The sequence below is a fragment of the Sitophilus oryzae genome, unplaced genomic scaffold (assembly GCF_002938485.1).
Source record: "Sitophilus oryzae breed Bouriz unplaced genomic scaffold, Soryzae_2.0 scaffold_1396_pilon_pilon, whole genome shotgun sequence".
NCBI lineage: Eukaryota > Metazoa > Arthropoda > Insecta > Coleoptera > Curculionidae > Sitophilus > Sitophilus oryzae.
In genome coordinates, this window is record NW_022146055.1 from 3,345,292 (window position 1) to 3,371,304 (window position 26,013).

The 26,013-nt window shown below is 32.1% G+C and overlaps 1 protein-coding gene across 9 annotated transcripts in view; it reads left to right on the forward strand.

Annotated features, from left to right (window-relative positions):
* The window catches only part of LOC115875878 (uncharacterized protein CG43867), a 517,198-nt gene extending 492,048 nt beyond the window's left edge, over positions 1-25,150 (forward strand). For 3 of the 9 annotated variants that reach the window (XM_030891428.1, XM_030891430.1, XM_030891429.1), the window contains 9 exons: positions 2,275-2,498; positions 2,824-3,000; positions 3,058-3,219; positions 5,509-5,727; positions 8,001-8,231; positions 14,977-15,334; positions 18,148-18,678; positions 20,163-20,530; positions 23,242-25,150. In XM_030891428.1, coding sequence (XP_030747288.1) covers positions 2,275-2,498; positions 2,824-3,000; positions 3,058-3,219; positions 5,509-5,727; positions 8,001-8,231; positions 14,977-15,334; positions 18,148-18,678; positions 20,163-20,530; positions 23,242-23,706 — 2,735 coding nt within the window. In that variant the 3' untranslated portion in view covers positions 23,707-25,150. The remainder of the gene's footprint in view (positions 1-2,274; positions 2,499-2,823; positions 3,001-3,057; positions 3,220-5,508; positions 5,728-8,000; positions 8,232-14,976; positions 15,335-18,147; positions 18,679-20,162; positions 20,531-23,241) is intronic. The other 6 variants (XM_030891431.1, XM_030891432.1, XM_030891437.1 and 3 more) reach the window with 4 other exon arrangements.
* Positions 25,151-26,013: the final 863 nt, after the last annotated feature.

Genomic DNA, 26,013 nt, shown 5'->3' on the forward strand with positions numbered 1-26,013 from the left:
CGTGTAGGTAAGTGTTGATAAATAAGTTTTTTTTCATCTTAACATGCTCATTGTCATTCTCCTGATTTAGGTGACAGAAAAGGATCATCAAATGAAATTGAATTTTATATTTTTTCATCCCAGGACCGATAATAAAATATATATTTTATGGATACCTTCCTAAATATCAACGAGATGAGCCATCGGAAGAAAGGGACCATAGTACAAAACAGAAAGGTGATCTTTTTTCTTTCCACTTAGGATATTGAAATTATTATATACTGTAGTCGTGTTTGGCATTATGCTCTTAGAAATATAGGTAAACAAAGAAGAACAGATATAAAGCATCCCAGAGGAAAAGAGAGGCAATACCTGTACTCTCTCTCTGATATTTGTGAAAGTTACGGCAAAGTATTGTTGTAAATGTCATCTTTTTAATCGACCTGAAAACTTCGAGCAAAAAGATGACACTTTCAACAAAACCCTGACAGATATCAGAGACGATACAGGTTTTTCCTCTCTTTTTCCCTGGAATACTTTTAATTTATTATTCTTTGTTTATCTAGATTTCTCAGAGCACTATGAACGAACTCAGCTTGTATGTTTGAAATAATCGTCCAGTTGGCTTCAAAATGATGATCGATGACATTTCCTATATAATTTTACTTTCAAAATTATGATATATATCGTCATTTCTAAGCCATCTATGACGCCATTTTTTTCAGTTTTGTTATAATTAATTTTGTCTCTTGATCTACTTGTAACATTATTTTTTAATTTTATTAATTTATTGTGGTGAAATTAATTTCTGTTGTATATTTGATATTGATATTAAACATATTTTTAAAAAATGGTGTATTTTTTGTGTTTTTATCTATGTCATAATTAAAAATAAATGAAGAATTAAAATTTTTTATTTTTTTAAACTTCCCGCCATGCGTGACAATCTAGTCCGTAGTTCCTACAAGCGATATTGGGGGCGCTAGTAGCAGTAGACTTGTCAACAGTGTCAAATTTAAACGTCAATTTCACTTTCCAATATTTAGCAAGGCGCTCGCACTTCTCCTTGTGTATGTGTTTTGTGGATCAGTCTTTCTTGGACATTTGCCGCGGAAGTGTGTGTTAATTTCTGTTGTGATAAGTGTGGTTGTGTTTGTGCAGTTTGATTTTTCGGTTTTGATATTATGTTAAAATTAATTTTGAAGTATTGTATCACCTGTTTTTATGTAATAGTACTTTTTTTAGTTCTATGATCTGATGTTATGATTTGTTAATGTTTGTTTAACAATGTTATACCAAAGAGGTTATACTTAATATATCAATTTGCATAGTCTAACTTTTTTATCAATAAACTTTGTAGATTTTCAGATTATTTAATTCCTTTTGTTTCCGTTTGTAATTTTATTTTTAAGACATATTATGTGATTGTTTCAGATAATATGTTTTAAAAATAAAATTGCAAATAGCGAATAAAAATAATTAAAATAAAAAAGTGTATTTTACAATTCCCCTCGGCCCCGCACCTCTTTGGCTAACCTGTAAATGTCAGCTTTGTCGAGAGATGGCGTTACGAAAATGGAACCGATTTATTACAAGGAACTTGGGCTTCTTTTTCGTTAGTATATTCTGTGCAGGGAAATTTAAAAGAAAATGCACGATTTTTAACATCTTTTTTTGCGAAAAAAAGTCTCATGTTCCTGGGGTCGATATATACCAGCCCTGAAAATATTTGCACTTATTTAAGACTCACCCTGTATATATGTTACGGTTAAGGTCCGATATCCAGTTAATGTCGACATTATCCGGTTAATCCCAAGAATAACACAAAACAAAACAACCAAGAACATAACCAAACCCAAACATTAACGTGTTAATGTCGACATTAACCGGACATCGGACTTTTAACCGTAACATATACACATACATGTCACTTTTTTTATTGATAGAGTTGAGATTATGTCTCATTGATACTAAGATAAGATTTTGTATCATTGATAATGAGATTGTTTTTGAGGGATTATATTAAATTTATTTTTACTTCAATTTCTTCTTGATATTGAGATGATAATTTTATTTTCTCAAAAAAAATATTTTGATACAGTTATAATAAATTTGTTTTGATGTCACGTTCTTCTTCCTATTGATATAATACCGTCATAAAAGATTATGACATTAGGTAAGAAATGAAAATATATTATTTACAAAAGGATCTGAACAAATATCTGAAACAAGAAACCTTATATGAAACCGTTTCAGGAAAGTGTATCACTCTATATACTAAAAACAATATTTCAGGAGGTAAACTGAAGACATGGCGGAAAAAATGGTTTGTCCTGAAGAACGGCGTTTTGACTTACTACAAGTCTCAAAGCGATATAAACAGAAAACCTCAAGGCCAAATAGCTTTAGACGAAGTGTGTAAGATTACGAGGGCCGACGGATCAAACACCTTTGAAATAGACACTGGCAAGAAGACCTATTATCTTACGGCGGATACTATTACAGCCATGGAAGACTGGGTAAGATATCACCAAAATTAAATTCTTTAGATATCGGTTCACTTTTCTCTGCAGTGTCAGTTTATTCAAAGAACATGGATTCTTTAGATAGATACCTCTATTCTCAGTTGTATATTAGGAAAATGTGTTTAAAAAAATATTTTAATAAGTTTGTTGATATACTTCTTTCTTAGTCGTTTTATTCCATGATGCTTTTAACAAAACACGCATCACTTACGCATAATATACAGGGGTTTTTAAGAAACATGTGCAATCTTCCCACGATAGATGGCACGTTTTTGAAACCACCTGTATAATAATAAAATAACTATTTTTTTTTCTCTAGGTAAGAATTTTGCAAAATGTTCAACGAAGAAACGCAACAAAAATACTCTTAAGCAAAGAAGAAAACAAACCCTCTGTTCAAGGCTGGTTGACAAAAGTTAAAAATGGACACGCAAAAAAATGCTGGTGTGTCCTCATAGGAAAAATGTTTTTATACTTCAAACTGCCATCAGATACCGTAAGTATTTTACAAACATAAATATTATTGAGAATATTACATATTGAAAAATTATAGACGCCACATGGTCAAATTAACATGAGGGAAGCCAGAGTTGAGGAGGTGGAGCATTTGTCAGACTCAGATTCTGAGGAAAGAGATTCTGAACAACCTGATCTGACTATTGGGATATTTCCGAATAATTGCGGACCAACTTATTTGCTATGTCCAGGAAAACAAGTAAGTTTAACTTTATTTTACCACCAGATCATATACAGGGTGATTCCTTCTCGATGGTAGATTATACGTTTATGGAGAACAGTTGATAAGACTTTTGGAAAATTTGTCTTTACATATCATCTGCAATTTCAATTTCAATTTATTTAATAATTATAAATATAGTCTGTCCACCGACAAAATCCTTGACCTGTTATTTTAATTTCAAGTAGTTTATTTTATTTTACAATGAAATAAGTTGGTACAATTGGAACGCACATCTTAATATATTTAAAATTTGACTGACAAATGATTACTTTAAAATATTGTGAAAATAACTGTATAAAACTAAAAAATGTAATCGAGTTATTTTATTAAAAAAAACGGTTTGTGTTAATATAAAACAAACAAGAGCAAAACACCACATACCAAAAAAATATAAAAAAGAACTATTTCTTACTTTCAAGGTTCAAGAAACTTCCCGCATTTATTATTATATTTATCAATATAACTTATGTATAAATACTTTTAAACCAGTACCTTTTGACATTATTTTTCTGTAGTAAAATCTAAAATCCATTATTTACCTATCGTGTGATATTTTACAGCTACTCCAGTTTTTAGTATATGTTTAGTACGATCCTTGTACCATATACGAGATGCACTTATCTACGACGAGATGGAATACAAACTTGGTAACTTGATGGTAACTTTATTGGTGTATAACACTTTCTGCCTGGGCATCGAGTATTAACTATAAACTGTGCTCTGGGTCTACAGTTAATTTTTCCTCGATTTTTCTTCCACTTGGCTTCAAAAAACACAAAAAACACGTTATAACATGAATCAAAATACATTATCTTCCAAAACGCCGGGTATTTGACATAAGTTGACACAAAATCATAATCTATAATTTGGCAAGACTTTGACAAGCCCCAAAAATCTAAAGTGAAAATCTAAACGTGAGTTCATACGCATCGGCGTCCGTTTGTCGTTTATCGTTCCGTCAAACCTTTGAATAAGAAGACTAAGGAAGGAGCTTAATGCTATCCATGTATTCATTGGGCGGAAAAAGCTCTCTAGGGTGGGGATCCTTGACAGTTCTGTTTGACGATTCATTTGACACATTTGAATTTGATTTGAAATTTTGTGGATTTGTCAGTCTTTACGGAGCTTATTTTATGTTATTTATTATTTATTCTACTACTGATAGTTGTATAAAGGTAGTAAATCTAGATGGAAATTGTGGCAGAACTTAAATTAACAGTGACATTATCGCGATTTATCGAAAAGACTCTAAAATAGTTGGTTGTGTAGCGTGCGGTAGATCTCGGCAAAAATTGAGTGAAATAATGGAACAACTTTTCGCTAGTAAGTGACTATATAATATACATACGTGTAGTAAACCGATCATTTATGAAATTCACTTAAATTAACTAAATTATATATTTTCTTGCATTTTAGCTTTTATTTACTACTTGTCAAAGATCAGATGTCAAAGAATTTTGATACGTTAATTTGACTTACCTGCTTCAGTAGCGTATCGGATGTTTGTGTTAATAAATACTTATTATAACTTATCTACTTTTATTAGAATTATATATTTTTATAACAATTTTAATAACTACCAACATTTATTCACAACGTAAAATAAAATAACAAATTATTGAGTCTACCCCACGTCTACTCTACATCATAGTTTTATATTTTTTAAATAAAATTAGAACGGCACTGATAAACCGGAATTGAAGTCGGCCATATTTGAGGCCCATCGCGGTGTACCTAATATTTTTGATATGCTCCTACCTTAGTCTTCTTATTCAAAGCGTCAAACTAATAAAATTGAAATATGATCTGTCATTTTTGAAATAACCAATAAAACTGGTTAAAAACAACAAGAGACGCATGACGGATTCGTATTTTAACCCATAGTTTTTTTAACCCCCATAGTTAATTTAAAAAATATTAGAAACTTTTTTAGTAAAATAAATAGATTGGTATGGGACGTCATCTGCATTTCTTCTGTCATCGTCTGTCGAAATCTTACCTGAGGAAAAAAACAGAGTATAACATTTACAAAATACAATATGATAAATCAAAATTTGATTGTGGTTACACAAACTGGTTGTGCAATACATTTCTGTACATTAAATTTATATTAAATCTAAATAAAAATATGTAACTTCTGCATTTCATTAAATATTTTAAAGTAACAATTTAACCACAGTAAGGCCACAAAATCAGCATTATTCTGAAATTATTAAAAAAATATCAAAATTTATTTAACGTCAAAGTTTATATTATGTTTTTAAGGAAAAAGATGCTTGGTTGTACCATTTAACGGTAGCAAGTGGTGGTGGTCCCAGTACGGGTACCCAATATGAACAACTGATTCACAAATTGATGGAGGTTGACGGTGATCCAAACTGCGTGCTTTGGAGACATCCTGTACTACTACACGTGCCTTGTACAAAAGATGGTGCTGTACCGTCTTATTTTCCACTAACCAGCCTTCCAAACGACTCATTGCAGGTAAGATAAACATAAAAAGACAGAGATGTATAAAAAGTGGAACAACTTTTTGTGTGGAACTACATCAAATATAAGCGATGCCAATTAAACTTTTAGTTACATAATAGAGGGCGCGATCTTTAAATTTATTGTTATCAGCCATGGAATATTCGTTGCCGGGCTGACTAACAGAAATCAGATATTTTGGTAACTCTGCTGTAAAAAAATGTCAAGACACTTATTTATTTATTTCTTGACATTGTCATTCGTTTTGACACTTTAGTTTTGTATTACGAGTTTTTGGTTTAAATCAATTGCGTTGTGATACTTTAAATTTAAATTTTTTTACTAGCAGACCTTGTAGTCGAACGTTGTTCTTTTTAGAACGTATTTTAGTGCGAAGTGTACAGGGTGGTAGAAATTGGTCTGTTTTAACAGAGAAAACCTGTTTCCTGACTAGATAGAGCAAAACCGACGTAGATGTCATGGGCTCGATTTCCGAGACACGTTTAATGGCATAAACCGCCTGTTGATATTTTCACTACCTACTGAGATACGGAGTCTTTTTGAATTTTTTACCATTTTGAAAATTGCCCATAACTTTTTTACTTCGCGGAATAATAAAATCTTGTAAAAACGTTCCTAATGCACTTTTTTAAGCACAATCCAGTGGCGTAGTCATTTTTTTTCTATACTGGCTGTTTTTGTCAGAAATAATAAAAAGTATAATTATTTAAATGGAAATCATAGTTGGGCTATGAACTTAAAAAAATGCTGACGTTTAACCCTTTCCAACGATATCAAGTTATTGGTATTTATTTCTAAGAGTGAGAGAAATATTAGGATTTTTTATCTTTGTATCGAAGCGGGACTTGATTTTGTGTTGACCTAGTTGTCTAATTATTTTTTATTGCAATTTAATATTCTATATTATTATTTATCTGCAAACTTAAAGACTTTTGAAAAGGTAAATCAACATTTTATATTAGTTTTACCAATTACAAATAAAACGCCATTAAATGGAGAATTTAGAGAGAATCGGATTGGAACAACGCAACAGCCTGCTAGGTCCTGTGATTTTGACTTCTGACTTCTTGCGACTTTTTTATGGGGGAAATTAAAAGATCTTATATATAAAGGAGGAACCATTGGGGCGAGAGAAAAATTGCAGAAGGCTACTAGGCAAGCTTTTGGACTTATTACACCAGTTCGCCTAATAAATCGCTATAACTCTGTGCGCAAAAGATGTTTATTGTGTATTCAACAAGGTGGTGCTCAGTTTAGACGATTTTTTTTAGAAAACTATATTCGTCACTCAAAAAATACGTTTTTTAGCTTTGTTCTTTGTTTATTGTATCGATTTCAATTGTAATTACTAAAACTAATATAGAATGTTAATTTACCTTTTCAAAAGTCTTTAATTATGCAGATAAATAATAATATAGAACATTAAATTGCAATAAAAATAATTAGACAACTAGGTCAACACAAAATCAAGGCACACTTCGATACAAAGATGAAAAACCTAATATTTGTCTCATTCTTAGAAATCTTTGGGTATCTCTCTTCGGATTCTTTGGGTATCTAACCCATAACTTTATATCGTTCGAAATAGTTAAACGCCAGCATTTTTTAAGTTCATCGCTAACTATGATTTCCATTTAAAAAATTATATTTTTTATTATTTCTGATAAAAAGAGCAAGCATAGAAAAAAACTCACTACGCCACTGGATTGTGCTCAAAAAAGTGCCTTAAGGACGTCTTTACAGAATTTTATTATTCCGCGAAATAAAAAAGTTATGGGCAATTTTCAAAATGGTAAAAAATTCAAAAAGACCGTATCTCAGTTGGCAGTGAAAATATCAACAGGCGGTTTATACCATTAATCGTGTCTCAGAAATCGAGCCCATGACATCTATGTCGGTTTTGCTCTATCTAGTCAGGAAATAGGTTTTCTCTATTTAAACAGACCAATTTCGACCACCCTGTACAAGATAGCTTATTTTTAGAAAATTTTGAATGGGAAAGCGGTAGTAATGACCCTTTATGTCCCTTCATTGCTGTTAAAGAGGTGAGTTTTATTGATGTAAATAAAACTGTTTATATATTTATAATTAATTTATTTTTGTTTCCTGACATATTTTGATTAAAAAGAAAATATGTAAAAGTCTGCAACGCTGTGCCGGTCAAGCTTAATCACGTGACTAAAAGTGTATTTGGTATGATTTACAGAATTGAACTTAAAACTGAAGGTTTAGCATAAACTATTTTTAAGATCACATATTTTTTATAGGCTGAAGCTATCAAGCTATTCAAAAGCTTACAGCTATTCCTCTCCGCTGCTGTAGACCAAGCAGGGATCGATTACCACGTGGTCTTGGCTCAGAACGCACTTCAGCAATGTTTAGACATGCCGGAACTTCAAGCAGAAATCATATGTGCCCTCATCAAGCAAACAAGCAAAAGCGTTCCTCTGCCTAAGCTAGGAGTCCAGGTATCCACACAAAAATTGCTTAAAAAGAGCGTAAGTGTGCTTCTTATAAGTATTTTTTAGTTTTTTTCAGTTTTTGTCATTGTATATATATTTCAATTCATCTCTAGATCCAGCAATTTTTTTTATTGTCTAAAATAGCAAGACGAAACAATTTTATAAAAAGATAAAAAAGGTTGCTGGTTTCTAGCTATATTTTTAAATATTAATTTATCAAGTAGTTTTATTATTTCTATTTTACTAGGTGTTTCAATAATCTTCGTTCCAGTAGAATACTTAAATAGCTTACGAACTAGGAAGTTTAAATTTTTCAATCTGGCAAATGGTAATATCAAAGATGACATATAAGTAATATATTATACCCGTCTAGTAATTATATTATGTACTGCTACTTATTAATTATTGATATTGAAACACCTAATTTTTTCAAATAAAAAATACCCAGGCTACATTAGATTGATGTTTAATAATAGGTAACTATATATAAAAATATTGCATGCCTGAATCATCTTAAACTTTGCCACGTTCCGTAGTACAAGACTTGTAAATATTTAAAAATTATAGTCGATGTTTTAGTTAAATATACAATAAATCGAAAAAAGAAACCACATCGAAGTGATCTTTGAAATATCAATTGGTAATTTCGTTGGAAAGTGACATTTTTAAGATAATTAATAAATTGCATATGAATGGTAACTTTAAAAAAAGTATATACTCTCTTTCATTGAAATATTAATATTTTATGAAGTGTATCCATCAATTTTTAATAAATTCCTCATCCAAACGCCTCAAGGATAATGGTCGATTGTAATTTCAAAGGTTACTATGATGACATATTTTTTTCTATCGATAGATATTTTTAGTTATCGTAGCACGTTGTTTTGTTAATCTATTTCATCATTTTTTGTCCCTGAGAAAGAATGTTGGTGTTTCCATTTTCTTATTCTGTCACCCTATGTTTTCATTTTATGTTTAATTTACTCTGTTATAGTTTAATTGATTTATGTATGACTGACTGTTCTATAGCTTTATAGTTGTAGAAAATCTCCTGTATGTTAAACATTTTCATACAAAATCACACAGCTTCAAAATAGTACTTTATAAAAACCGAGTTTTATCATAATTTTTAGATGTACGATTCACTTTTTCTTAGCTTGATAAAATTATAATTTTTTTCTTGCACAAGTTCTTTGTTTACAATGTAAATTTCATTACGACAATAATATAGTATTAATGTAACAAGATTTTAAAATTTGTACTATGACAAAATATGTTTTTCTCAAAATTTTTATGACCATAGATTAGCTTTATAGTTGTAGGAAATGTCTTATATGTTAGACATTTTTGTAAAAAGGTATAGTACTCTATAAAAACATAATTTTTTCATAATTTTGAAAATTACGATTCACATTTTCTACGGCAAAATTAAGATTTTTCTTGCTAAAGTAATAATCGCCAAAAATTCCATTTTTTTATGTTGTTATTATTAACAACTTTTTAAAAAATATATATTCATTATAACACATGCTCAAGAACCGCACTCTTTCCATTTGACAAATCATGCAATACATCAAAATCATTTTAAAGTAATCGCAAAACAATTTCCGATGCACGTGATCGACTTTGAGAGACAAGCGATGGCGACAGCGCTGCCAGATTGTGATGGATTTATGAGATGAACTTAATTAGTAAAATTAGGAAACAATATATTTATTATATCATTATTATTATTATCAAAAAAACTAACTCGCAGTAGAAATATTTAAATTTAAGGCAGCATCTAGTCGCTACAAGTCGAAATAAGTAGAAGTAACTTTAAAAGTGGTATAATAAAAATTTCAACTACTTACCAACTGCTTACCAATGAAACTTATTGCTTCTCTGACAGCAGTCAAGGGTAATAAAGGACCTTTATTGTCACGTTCTCGTTCAAAATAGTTTATCAAGAAATCTACAAGCTCTTTGCTTCGAATGTTTAAATACTTCGGTATATGTTCGACACACAATTTCAAGAAATGCAATATAAAAACTCGAAAACCTAGTTCTTAAAAGAACTGTTTGTGCTTAAAAGTACAATTTAAAAAAAAGGCTATGAAAATCGGCAAAAAAACGAGAATTAGATACTCTCATAGATTCAACAACAACACGATATTATACAAAATAATGACTGACATTACGATAATTGTCAAATAATAAACGACAATGTTGCTGATCACGGCGCAATATGGCCAACATGGCGATAATAAAAATAGAGCTGCTCGGTATCTTAAATTATACAACAAATTTAAACATTTTTGTCAAAATTTCATTTAGTCAGATTTATAGGTTTTATTCGATATGATTGATGATGTACATCGGAAAATGTTTTGCGATTACTGTAGATTTTTTTGATATGTTAAAACTTTCAAAAAATTCAAACAGTCTAATTCATAAAAATACATTTCCTTGACTTTATTTTCCGATTTCTACAATTTTGACGTTATATCACTCTCCATTATTGAGTAGATGCTAGAACTCAAGCTCCACAATTTATACACGAAATGCATTTAATTAAGGATGAAAAAAGTCATTCAGCTGTGAGATTGTGCCATTAGATTCATTAGTGCACCAGGGAAAAATTATTTACGCCACTACATCAAAAACTCTACGGAACTCAGATTTCACCTTTTCGATAAGTTATAAGGTAACCAAGATAATCAAAATACGAAGAGGGTCGTAATATACAACATTTTACTCTTCGCCCCAGTGGCGGCTCGTCAGGGTAGGCAAGGTAGGCGGCGCCTACCCTACAATTGTGTCAGAATTTAAGCAGTTTATTACATTACCTTATTTACTATTAATGTTGCCAATACACAAAAATACTGTTAATACACGATAGTGAGTGAACATTGTTATACATTTAGAAATAAGGTTTGCAGATATGTCTCAATTATTTTTATTTATCTATGGCTGATGCACAGAAATTTAAAGAATCCTATAAAAAAATTTCCAAAGCAAATTTCCATATCTTATTTAACAAACTTTTACCGCAATGTTTTTGACCAACATAAATTATTGAATAAATTGCGGGGGTATTAATAATAGAAATGATAATTTTCGATTATAAAAAATTTAAGGAGAATGATCCTGGAAATACATTTCCAGAGAATGGCAAATAGTTTGTTTTGATTGTTATTGCACATTTACAAGTACTTGGGCTGAGATACATTTTTCATGTTTGAAATGCATTAAAATTTACAGAAGAAATTCCATGAAATATAAACGTATATCGTCACTTGCCTTACTTTCATTCTAAATAGATATTTTCACAGCCCTTCAACAATCTTATGATTTTACTGATATAATAATAAATAACTTTTCTTTATTAAGATATCTACTAATTAATTTAATATATAATAAACATAATTATTCATTCCTTTTTTTATTAGTCTCGAAATATATATGTATATGAATAAGAGAATCTGTTTTTCTTTGTAAATTTAATTGTCTATACAATACTTACGAATTTTTAAGTTTGAGTAAATAAATAAAATAAAATAAAATCCTATGATGGTACTATTATGGTACTATTATCTATTATCTATCTTATTTATCAAAGTACTTAACATTAGTCATGGCCGGAACAGCGATTTTTTAATAACAGGTACAAGCTGTTTCAGTTGCAAAAGGTACCTGTTCCAAAAAACCTGTTCCAGTTCCAAACTGTTCCAAAACGAAAATTAATACCGTACTTGCGTCATTCTGATTCGGTTACTATTTTTCTTTTTAAATTTATATAAAAGAATATTTTTTGCTTAAATAATCAGAACTACTGGAGATTTTTCTGTTTTCTCTAAATTTAATCTACTATCTGTGTTGCTATATTACCAAGATACATATAATGTTTTTTTAACTAAAAATTAAAAAAAAAACTATCAAATTTTCGAAAAATATAAACTTTTCAAAAACATGTTTTCCCGAAAAAAACTCATGAGAATCGAAATATACCACCCCTAAAAATATGTGCACTTATTTAAGACCCACCCTGTATAAGCACTAATGAATATAGATTTATAATTTTGTTATATACTTAAAAAGTAAATTCTTGGAAGCAGTGGCGGATACAGAGGGGGGCCCATGGGGCCCGCCCCCCCCTCCTAAAATCTATAAATTGGGTTAAATATTAAGCTTGTTGGTGAAAAATGGCGCCATAAAAAGCATATTTTACATTAGTTTTTATTTCGGCCTCCCCTAAAATAAATTCCTGTATCCGCCCCTGCTTGGAAGAGTTTATTTTTTTATATTTACATATAATACAAAACAATAACCGACTGTTCTTACAATGTATTTTTCAAAAAAAAACTATAATGCGATAATTATATTGCATTTGGCAACATCGCCAGCATTTTTTTTATTTTTATAATATATATATATATTATAATTAAAAAAGTTTCTTACCTATTCTGTTTCTGTTTACATTAAAAAAAATATTTAAAAAAATTATTATAAATTTAAAATTTATAATAAAAATTTAGTTGCATTTTAATTAAATATTTTAAATACCGGCAACGGCCACACTTTTTTTTACGCCCCTGTATCCCGATAACAGATAACACCTGAACGGTCGCGTCCGCTAGACTTTGGCTAGACTAGTGAAACCGATATACGACCTCGATTATATTAACTCAAACCAGTTCTTTTTACTTAACTGTTTCAACGAGTTCCAAGTTCCTAACTGTTCCAAGCCCTAAACTGTTCCAAGTCTCAAACTGTTCCAAGTCCCACTGTTTCGGTTGGGACTTGAAACAGTTTAGGGCTTGGAACAGTTTAGCGCTTGGAACAGTTAGGGACTTGGAACTGTTTGGGACTTGGAACAGTTTCGGACTTGGAACAGTTAAGTAAAAAGAACTAATTTCAGTTGAGAAACGAGGTAGTATATCGCTTTAACGACGCGGTCGCTTGGCGTTATCTTATCGAGATCGAGTACGAGTGCACTAATATAGTGCATAGACGTAAAAAAAAACAAGGGTGACGGTTTTCGCAGCGTTGCCGATATTTGATATATTTAATTAAAATTCAACTAAATTTTTATTATAAATTTTAAATAGGAAATCAATATTTAAAAATACAGAAAGAAAAGAATATCTAATATTTACTATTTTATATATGTAAAATAGTAAAATACATATATAAAATAAAAACAACTTACATTCCTAGATATTAAAGTCCTATATAATACACAAATCAAAATCTATTCTTGTAATAATAAAAATTCAACAGATCTATAAATATTTTACCCTAAATTAAACAACTAAACAAATAATAACAGAGATAGACTAAAATATTTTGGTTTGTTCAAAGAATACCGACAAGCTCAATAGTATTATAATGTCTAATTACAAATTAACACGAAGAATCTTGGAAGGAATTGTTAACGTTTATAAATAACAATTGTTTTAATTTGTTTGCACTAAGTCTTCTTTGCCGATCGGTTAAAACAATTCCCGCTTAATTATGATGATTGTTGTGTACTGCACCAAGTAACTCTTGATCTAGATAATAATTCGGTAGCACTAATTAGCCAAAACAAATAAATTTAAAGTGAATTCCGTATACCTACTACCTATTTCAAAAATTATCATGTCTATAAAAAAGGTCGTCGCCTTTATCATAACAAGCGGCTCCTTTGTCGGTATGTATACATTTTTTACTCAGAGTTTTTTTTTAATGTAAACAGAATAGGTGAAGAGAATTTCTTACCATCAAAAAAACGTACTGGCGATGTTGCCAAATGCAATATAATATATAATTATCTCATTTTGAAAAATACACTATTAAGAATCTAGTATCACAAATATAGTAGATAACATAATTTAAACAATTCCAAGAATTTATTTCTTTAAGTATTTAAGTTGCAGTGTTTTGAAACAGCTGGAACAGTTGGAACTGGAACTGGTATAGGATAGCACATAAACCTGTTTCAAGCCAGTTCCAAAACAAACCTGTTTCGAAAATAACAGATCCTGTTCCAAAGCATCATCACTACTTAAGAATTAGCATCTGAGGAGATAAAAAAAACTTATACTTGTACATTATTTCATTACGTTGAATGCTGCTATTTTTGCTTTAGTTTTGTCCTAAATATTCTTGACTTATGTTTTTAACCCAGATATAACATATATTTACGAACTGGGTTAGGGTATTATGTATATTTAGGGGGGGGGGGGCAAATAGATGCAGCTAAAAACTTGTCCCCTACCCAGTCCCACGGGTCACGAGCCGTCACTGCTTCGCCCTGTATTTCAGGAACTAAGAAGACTAGGACAAATATGTGTATAGCATCTTCAGTTTCATAAAAAGTAGCACAGTCATGTGAAAACCGAATCTTTGTATCTTTACTCTTTACTTTACTAAACTAAACTACTTTACTAAATAAAAAACGAGAAACCTCATAAAACACAAAAAAAGGGAAACCCCCCGTATTTAGTTTTAGTATCTACTTAATAACGAAGACAACTTAATAGCATGATATAACAATCCGAAACTACGTAATTGTTTAAAGCAGAAAATAAATACAGGAGTGCCATCCATATAAGAGTTTTTTTTTAAATAGAACTTTGTCTGTCACTGTCAAACACACACTGCTTCTTCTAGCTCATGCATATTCTGCATCAAGCAACTTGTTAAATACCTTCTAGATCTCCGTTTAGTTGTTCTCTTTAGTTGGCAGATGTGTTTAGGGTTAGAACACGCCCCATTTGGTAAGTGACATCAACCGAAACACCAATACTCTTTTCAGCAATTGCTACTATGCGCGACGCAGAGCTTGTTCTCGTGCGAAACGAACACGCCAAGCATTAACAGTACAGCTTCTGACGATCAAATCGCCTTGTCCAATCTACAGGCCTCCCAGGAGGAGAAGTACAGGGAGCACAAAGAGTGCTACAAGGAGCACAAGGATCCCAAAGGTCCTCCGAGCTACACTTTGATCCAGGGCTGGCAGCTGCTGGCACTGGCCGTTAGTTTGTTCGTTCCGAAATCGTCGAGACTGTTGTGGTTTTTGAAGTTTCATTTGCAGAGGAATGCCGATAACAGGACGGAGTGCGGGAAGTATGCTGCGTATTGCGAGAGGGCGTTGGAAAGGACTATTGTGTCAGGTAATAATCTAAAATGTAAATAATGTCTACAGTATGTCCCCGTATTGTTTTGGTTTGGTTTGGTCCCCGGGTTTGTTTTTACCAGAAGAAAACTTTTTTATTATTGACTAGTTGAAGCCTGGCGCATCCGCCACGACATAAGGAAAAAAAATACTTTTTTTTTTAATTAAATGAAAAACAAAAAATCCGGCGACGACAGTTTTTAGAAGAACCAATTAGCTACCTTTTAGTAAAAAAAGCAACTTTCTAGAGCAAGTCGTTACTTCAGTAGAGACGACACAGATAAACATTAGCATTTTATATATGTAGATTTTTGAGAGAAATGCATTCTTCATAAAAAAATTTGCTTATTCTAAAACGGTTAATCTCGTTTATACTTTCCAAAATTTTCATCGCATTTTAGAGGAAATTAAAGGAGACATGAAAATATGGTTGAATTTTTTGAAGTTGAAGTCCTAAAAATGCAAAGGCGTTTCTATGTTAATATAATTTCGATTTCATTCGTTGATAGTTGGTTATTCTTAGCGTTCTTCGGGATTTTGTTATTACTGATTCTGAACCGTTCTAGAAGCCTATCTGCACAGCTTGCGCAGATGAAAAAATTGCCGCATATTTCCTTCTGAGCATGCGTATTACAGTAATAGCACAGTTCAGAATCGGTAATAAGAAAACCCGAACTAACACAATTAGTGTAATAAATTAGTGGTTTCAATTACACTTTATACTTTTTAGTCTACGATCATTTACAATGTCTAAAAACACAATTAAAATTAATAAAATATCCTAGCAACAGCTTGCGGTAGTCTGTTGTATCCATAGAGAAAGCATATTTAGCTTATAAAACAATAAACTTTTGATTTCTAACCAAATTTTTTTTTGACGGATGATAATCCATAGCCAAAATGACATTCCTCGCAAATTTTGAAGTATAATTAGTGGAAAAGTCAAAAATTTGTTAACTTTTTCCACTAATTCAAAATTACTACCACTAATTATGACGTTCTGAATGCTTACATTAAAATTAGGTGAACAAACTTCTACGGCTAATTGAAACTACTAATTTATTCCACTGATTTCGAGGTTCTGAATGAAGCTTAAGAAAAACTAATTTTGATTAACATATCTCACATTACGATAACTATTTTAACCCTTCCCGTAGCATTGAATCCAATAAATGTTATGCTTCGCCTTTTAAAACAGCAAAACATATGTCGTTAATTAAAACTCTATCAATAAAACCTCTCTAGAAATGAAAAACGAAATTATATTACCACAGACATCAAAAAACAAAATGTCAATAATAAAAAAATCCTCTTTTAAAGATGATCCGGAGGTATACTGTATATTTTTGTGGGTTGTTCACCTAGATTATATATAATATGATATATGGAGGAACAACCTTTACTGGGAAAAAAGTTGTGTAATTCGCCACTGAAACAGTAATTTAAAAAAAAAAAAGCTTTTTATTTGATTCTAAGTCCTAAAAAAATTGCACATACGTTCATTGGATGTGCAATTTTTTTAGGACTTAGAATCAAATAACTTAACACTTCAGGGTATATTTATAAGCAAAAAAAAAATTAAAACGATTTTTTTTATTATCTAATTTAACTGTGTATAACGAAAATAATAAATAATGAAAAAAGTTTCAAACTGTCTATATGATGTCGTGTTTTACTATAAAAATTGTTAAGAAAGGTTTTGTTTAAACTAATTATATGATTTCCTGTCGATGTAGCAACACGGGGCGTCGAATAAACTGCGAGATTAGATGCCGACGGTTCTCAAAATGCAAGATTTATTTTTAATTTGGATGTTATACAGGTTGTCCCAGGCTGAGTATGCATTAGAAATTTGTAGCGAACTGCAATATCTAGATCGGAGTTTTTTAGCATATCATTGTTTTACAATCTATCGATTTAAAGTATTTTCAATAGGGCGGCACTGTCGGAAACCCCGGAAGTTGACAGCAACTTCCTTATTTTAAATGGGTGCCCTCTATTTTTTGTTACATATTTTAATTCTTTGTAAAATTTTATGAATTTTGATATTAAACACTAACATTAACCGTTTTTGAGGAAAAAAATATTTATTATTTTTAGACGAAAAAAACTGCCTGTCAAAAAGATGTGTATAGCCTAAAAGTCAAATTTAGTGATTACCACAGCCACTGTGACATAAAGAGATGACATGTGGCTATTCGTTTCAAAAATTCATATAATAATCTCTGTAATAATGGCCGTAGCTGTCATGGAATTGAGCGATTGAAAAATTTTCGTATATCATTTCATCTTCAAATGGAAACCCACTTTTTTTGTTTCACAAGTGAAAAATTCCTACACCTAAAATAAATCGTTTCAAAGCGTATACTTTTCTTGATTTTATCTAGCTTCCTTTGACATTAAGTGTCAAACAGTCAGGAAATTTATTTTCATATCTGTCAGGAAACTCTGCTTATTTGAATTTCCTATATTATAAATACAGCCTGCCTTAAGTGTTTAAAAGGTGCATTTATAAAAATATATCTCGTATCTTTGCTTTCTAGTGATAAATCTAATAGTTGATATTATTAATAATACCGAATGATCGAAAAAAATTGGCGCAAAGTTGGCTTGGAAATGATGATCGATGACATGGTCAGATCTATTGTTTTACATCACTTGACGTTTAAAGTCATAGGTTACTGGTTAAAATCAAGAAAAATATATGCTACTTTACTACTACTACTACTACTACACTTGTACTTATTTAAGAGACTTTAAGAAACGCTTAGAACTTAACTTAGGCTAATCTCCCTCAATGCCATTTTTCAGGTGCACGCGAACTGAAACCGAGCCGTATGGAGGTCCTCAGCATCCTCCTCAAGAACCCTCAACATCACTCCTTACCCCACTCCATGCCCGTCCACCTCCTCAACGGAACCTACCATATCACCAGTTTCGACGGCAGCACTACCATCAAGGAGTTCCAAGAGACACTAGCCCACGAAATCGGCTGCAGAATGAATAACGGCTTTGCCCTGTTCAGCGACGATCCCATAGAGAAAGACTTGGAACACACCCTTGACCCCAGTGCCAAACTATGTGATTTGATCTCAAAATGGGAGATAGCCCTACGGGAAAAGGGACTGGGGAAGTTCGAGAACAGTAAGGTGATAAGGTTGACGTATAAGAACAGGCTGTGGTGGAAGAATAGTGCGCGATTGGAGACGGATAAAGAAAGGCTGTTGCTTTGTTATCAAGTTAATAAGCAGGTGGTTGCTGGAAGATTTCCACTAAGTAGGGAACTTGCTTTGGAGCTAGCTTCTTTGATGGCACAGCTAGACACAGGAGACTGTTCACTAGGTAAGCAATATATTTAAAAGAAAATGTTATCTTTAAAATTACGACGTTTCGCATAGCAATCTACCGAGTGTTTCTCAAAAGTGGCTCACCCCTATAATTTTTCTATTTTTTCAGATAAAAAACGAGATTTGGCATGTTAGTATATTACATAAATCAGGATTGATTGACATATTCAATTCTTTTCGGTCACTTCCTGTTCTACCGGAAATGACTACAACTTTTGATTTTTAAATCGCACCCTCGATATTTTTTTTTACTTTATTCGATAGAAAAGGACACTCTGAATAGAATGACATATAATATGTCAACTTTTGACATTTTCGCATACGGTTTATTTGAAATTGTAACATGCGATTCATCACGACAATTTGAGTCGAAATACCAAGTATATGGTATCAAATTATTCGTAAAAAAATGCATTTTTTAAATATGCTATGGGTAATATGCTAGGGCTAATCGGGGTAAAGGGAAACTAGTGGTAAATGAAAACACCTCAAATTATCTATGCAAATATCCCGTTTTTAAATTGTAAGTATGTCTGTTGGTAGCAGTGGAAACACTGTTGTCAAAATTTGTATTGTGTCCTAGCGGTGAATGGTTAAAGTGAATGTAGGTTGATTTAGATTATTTACTACAATAAAATTTATCTACCATTTTTACGAAAATCTTAAATTAAATTATGGTAACCAAAGGATCTGTTGAGACTTTGATTTTGACTTTTTTGCTGTCAAATTAAAACACGAACTATGTTGTCAAATTGATTATATTGATCGGATGAAAACTCAGACTTGTTTTCATTTACCCCGTGCATACACCGCGTTGAGGAAAATGGAAACACATGTTTGGGCAATGGAAAACATGTTTCCTTTTACTTCAAGTCAGTCCAAGGGTGCCAGATCTCACGATTTTGTATCAAATCTCACAAACTCACGATATGTGCGCAGGATCTCACGGTTTTTTACATTTTACCAATTAAAAGACATTGCTTTCAGAAATACTAAAATATCTGAGTTACTGACTAAAAAGCGAATTTCCTATTCATGAGCTTATTAAAATTCATTTACCCCATGGTCACCTCAATTGCTATTCATAGCGAAAATCAAGCTGTTTTTAGAACATCACAAATCTATTTTTCCAAGCTCCTTTATTAAAAATTAGTGTTTTTCTGTGGCACCCTATAGATTTAAATTTAAAATAAAAAATATTTTTTAAGCGAAAATGTTTTCCGGTGAAACAGGAAGTGACCGAAAACAATTGAATACGTCAGTGAATCCTAACTTATGTCATATAATAATATATCAAATCTAATTTTTTTATTTGAAAAAATAATGAAGTTATAGGGGCGAGCAACTTTTGAGAAACACCCAGTATATAATTTAAACAGGCATGAACTGGGGGTAATCATTCCAGTATGAAAATTGTATACACCCGTTAGATTCTATCACAACTCAGTTTTCTTTCAATATTCAATATTTGATATCTAGGAGCTAGTAAAACTGGAACCAGCCACACTTTACCCACCCAAGGAAGTTCAAACTTGAAGCAAAGTCCAAAATCCATCGTCAACGGTACTTTCAGTCCTCCACCTGTATTACAAAACTCATCTACCCTCAGTGCTTTGAATAACGTCCATGGAATACTGACAGCCCACTCAAATCAAGCACTTAATGCCATAGATAAGTTCTATCCGTATAGGTATAGGGATCAGCTGAGCCAGGAAGGATTGGCTGAACTTCAGTCTAAACTTCTGGCAAAGTGGAGGGCTCTGAAAGGAAGGACACAGCTGGATTGTGTCAGGATTTATCTGACTTGTACGAGAAAGTGGCCATTTTTTGGAGCTACTCTGTTTCAAGTAAGTAAACTCAAAGCTTTCCTTCTAGAGATTACTTTGGAGTTTCCCATATTAAAATTATAACCTAAAAACTCAAAATTCGCAGCGAATATTCGCAAAAATTAAATCAGTTTCCCGCTTTCCAGATTTTAAATTATGCGAATTCGCGAAATATTAAAACAACTTCCTGTTAATTTTGTCCCCTCTGTATTTTTTTGAAATCGCCCAGTAATAACAATATTCGCAATTCGCGTGTATAGGCTTGGTCCATTCTCCGCCGGTGTTGCCTAGGGATGTACGATTCAAATCGTTTTTAATCGAAGATCGATCTTTTTACCAAAGAAATCGATTAAAATCGATAGATTTTTTTTAAACGATCTTTTGATTTAATCGGTCTTTTTTGCAAAATCGAAGATCAATATACAGTTTTCTATTATTTGTTAAAATAACAAGAAACACTTTAGTTTTGCTTGAATATTGCTTGAATATCTAACAATAAATTGAAAAATTAATTGTATGTGCTCGCTATCGCATGCGTCGATGTTTGTTTATCACTTTGATATCAGGTGTCATATTGTTGTCGGTGATTCACATATTTTTATATTTTAGATACCGCAAAATATCCTTTGATTTTAACTTCTTTTAGAAGATGTTCATAAAACATTTATTCACTCGGTGATTAAAAAAACTATACCATTAATATTGCAAATTATATTTTATCCTCTCATAGTATATGTCTATTTAATTTTTTTATTATGTAACGAGCACTTTGTTTACTCACTTGTTTCGTCGAACTGCTTGAAAACATTTTTGCTATTGATCAAATCGGTGTGAGAAACTATGAAGCTATAAAATGTTGTTTCGGGAGAGTTGAATATCCGGTAAAGTTGAGTTATTGAATGTTATTGCACCCAACAACGTCCTAATTACGCTCTGCTTTACAAGTTAGCATTTTATCGCCAATTTTATTAACATTTGAAATTGTCAAACACAACATGACGCTTAGTTCGAATTCTTTTTCGCTTATTTTTTACTACCCGAAATAGCGTTACACCCATGTTACACCACACAAACCTCGTACCTCGAGTGTTTTATAATCTCAATAACTGATGCCCCAAGTAGCATTTTCACGACTTGCGACCACATGTTTACTAAACACAACGTTGGATTAGTTACAAAAAATAGTTAGCTCCCTACCTTGGGTATTAAAATAAATTTAAACGTTTTTATAACGTTGTGCCGACGTTGGACTAGTACTACAGCAAAGTAGAAGCTTCTGCGACGTCGAATAAACGTTGTCTTCTAACCTTTTTTGCTTAAGTGATCTTTAGGTGATTCGGACAACGTAGTTACAACGTTGGACAATATATAGTTTTCCGACGTCAGTTTCAGGACCTATTCTAACGTTATGCAAACGTCGTTTGTTTTACTAATTCCAACGTTGTTTATATTTCCTTATTCTTACGTTGGTAGGACGTCGAGTCACTACCTTTTTGCAACTGTATTGAACCATAACCTTAAATCTTAAATTTTCACTTCATTGTTCTGTTCAGTCAGACAGTTCAGTGCTGTTTTTGTTTTTATAAAAAAACTTAATTAAAATGGGACATAAGAAAGGTACATATAAAACTAAATTTAAATATACATCGACATATATTACCGATAATTTATCCACTCCCTCGTTTATTTAGATTATAGAGTGCGGCACAAGCTAGACTCTAGGATGACTAAATTAGGCAATCTTGCGACGAGTATACTACCTGTTAAGGCCGAACTGCGACTTTATTAGTCCAGTATGCGACTACTCGAACTACTCCATCTTAATCTCCAAACAACAAAGTGAAAGCCGCCATGTTGTTAAATAAGAAAATGTTTCGTTCCTAAAATAGCAATTCCTGCTTTTTGAATACATTAACTTGAAATATTTGATCCTAAAAAACACGCGGAAACAATTTTTTCGACTGCGAATAAATTATTCTCATTTTACTAAAAAAAAAATTCAAGAAAATTTTTAAAACTTCTTTAATTTTAAGGCCCATTGGTATTTTTCAAAGTAGAAACAATACATTTATCAATAAAGTTGTTTGCGTTTAACTTTTATGCCTTGGGTAACGAGTTACAGAGTCGGTTAAAGTATATCAATAATTCTGATCTTCAAACATCCTCCACACTTAAATACTTTTGTTTTGTTTTCCTTCACTGCCATCTGACATATGTCTCTAACTAAATCATAAAAATAATATTTTTACTATAATTATCCCAATTTAGGATAAAACGCGACTTAGACGCCATATTAGTTTTGTATTTCTGTGAATTAGGATTTTAAACAACGTTGCAGTTTGTACTAAATTAGGCTTCTAGCCAACGTCGGTATCCAACGTCGTTTCGACCCAAAAATTATTCTCCAAACTAGTGCAGGCGCGGCGTGAAGTACTTAGCAGAAATATCTAATTTCTGCCGTATACAACGCCGCGATCGGAACTTGTTGAAATCAACTGAAATGCACCAAGCTTATATGAACCATAAACCAGAATCACTAATTATTTGGTATACCCTACTTTATAATTTTAATACGCTAAAAAAATCGGACGCCACTGATCAATCGGAAGTTTAAGATAGGTTAGGTTAGGTTACAAAACTTCTTTGCGGTATCGCCTACTTTTTCTATAAACCGCTTAGTTAGTTTTTTTTATCCAAAGGATACTTATTACTCAAATATTTTCATTCTTTAGGCAAAATTGCGTCAACCTGAATCCCCAATGATGTGGCTGGCTGTCAACGAAGACTCAATCACCCTCCTAGACCTAGCGACAATGCAACAACGTCAACGATACCCCTACACCAACGTTCTCACATTCGGTGGCTGTCAGGAAGATTTCATGCTTGTGGTCACTCAAAACGAGCAACAGCATTCGCAAAAACTCATCTTTTCACTCAGCAAACCAAAAATACTCGAACTAACACTCCTAATAGCGGATTACATGAATCTGTTGATAAATAATCCAGGCACTCCACTGCTTGGTACATTAAGTAGAGGTACTATGGTGTCTGTGAACCAATCTGTGGTGAATCAGTCGATAATAAGTCAGGCTTTAGGCAACCAATCACAACCGGATATTCTGAAATCAACTCCTGATCATGGGGTGCAAAGATCAGACTCGAAACGTCGTACTCACGTTGATTCCGGGCTGGCGTGATATTCTGTGGAGTGTATCAAATGTAAATGATTGTGAAGACGAACTAGTCATAAAATATATGATTAGAGTTACTAAGTATGAGAGTGGGGGTAAAGATTAAAGATTAAGAAGAACGTGCTTGGATTTTATACTGCCACCTATCTTTTATCTAAGCATATAAAATTAACATTCGAATTATTAGAAATTTCGCATAAATAGTCTGTCCAGCGAGAGAATATAGTGCGTCTCACGTAACTATTCCTCGTTTCGACATTTCTAATTGTGTATGGTAATCGCAAAAGTTGCCACACACCTGTTGTCATACTGTGACTCAAATGAAAACTACCTTATTAGCAGTTTATACAAATGTAATCCACTATTCCTAAAAATATTTCGAGGTTTCCATTTGAAACAACTTTGTATTTTATAAGATATGCTGCCAGGTAATTCTCAAAATATGTCTAATCCAAACATATTTTCATACCTCATGAAAGTTGTAAAGACTTTTCAGCCATCGGTCAACGTTACGTCATCATTATATGTCAAATATGAGTTTTAGGGTGTGTCTGAAATCAGTCATATTGTTTAGAAAATATTAAGAAGTAGTTCCGTTTTTTCCGGCATTCGTTAATTTTTTCTTGAACTCTTCATCAGTTATGATTCCTTTAGTTCTAATCCTTTGCACTGTTGAAATTCCTATTTCTAAAGCCAAAGCCAACTCGCTATATTATTTAAAAACAACAATTTGTATTTTACATCGGAATATTACACCTTTGCATTGTACTTACTTCATATACGGCGTCCACGGACAAGAATGTTCTACCAGCGTCTCTTTCACGAGAAAAATAATTTATAAGCTTAGCAATGAGCTCTTGTTCATTTTTATTGAATCTTTCAGGCATTTTTGTAGTAAAAAAATTGAATTGTGTTGACAGCAACAATCGATTTTTAATTTTGACATTGATCGATGTCCGTCAATAAAATTATATCCCCAAATCAAACGACAATGACTAAAAAAATAATATGCAGTAATTTACGAAATGCCGCAATGACGTCACCAATCTCTTTCATCTGCATGTCAAGTGATTGAGAGAGTTCGACAATATATGACGTGAAGCTGAATGATGGCTGAACATTCTATAAAACGAATACTATAATATATATTTTTTCATTCAGTGGATTTACCCTAAAATTTGCAGTCCAAAAATAACATGTCATAATTTATATTCCAGTTGTTTCTGAAGTATCACCATTTTTAATCTACTTAACTTTAACTTTTTTGCATATCCAGGGTAAATCGAAAAACAATGGTGTATTTTCTGTCTTATTTCAAATAGATTATTTCCCTGTACTTGTGTAATATCTAATTTAACTCAGTTTTGAACAATTATATTCTAATGTACCAATGTACCAAGGTGGCCAACTAAGAATGGACGCCGGCTGTATCTCAGAAACTACTTATCGTATAACTTTGGGAAAAAAATTCTGACAAGTAAATCGACCAAGAGAAATCGCTGGAAATTATTTTTAAGTTCGAAAAATGTCCGCTAAGGGGCCTTTCTCTCATAGCCAATCAGAAAACAGGGTTTTTCTCAAAAATATGCAGGTGAACAGGTATTTTAAATATTACTATTGTAATCATCGAGAAATTTGTATTTTTTTTGATATAGAGTATTTTGCTCTATCTCATAGAATAAAGTAGTGGGGGAAGGTTAAACTTGCTTTTTTTAAAATAAGGATAACTCTGGTTTAGGTTACCAAACCAAACAAACTGGGGCTCGTTTAAAAGAGCTTTTCTTCCATAATGATCTCCAGTATAAATTTTGTTTCCGTATTTTTTTTCGTGGTAGCTAGAGGGCGCTGTTTGACATCATAACAGATATTGCGCTTTTGCATAACAAATTTAAATAGGAGACTATATTTCTCTTTGCACAGTTAAATAGAGCACAACATTTCCAAAATATCAGCACCAAACCGCAACTTTCTTTTTTCAACTTTCTTTCTTTTTTTTCATCTTCTCTCTAACCGGAGATATTAAGACATCAAATCATGTTAGGCTGCCGCTTAGGATTATATAGTCTAAAAATTATAGTAGTAGGCTAGGAAACAAAAAGAGGTAAATTGGTTACGTCAAAATATCAAAACATATATTGTAATACCATTTAGTTGTTATTTATCCATGTTTGTTCTTGATTCGACCCCATAAATTAAAACCCAGTCATATTGAATCCGACGACCTAGCTGGCCATGGAAATATGACGCTCCAGCGTCTCTATCTACTAAAGTAAGTGGTATCCAAGAAGCCCCACACATTCATAGCAAAATAAG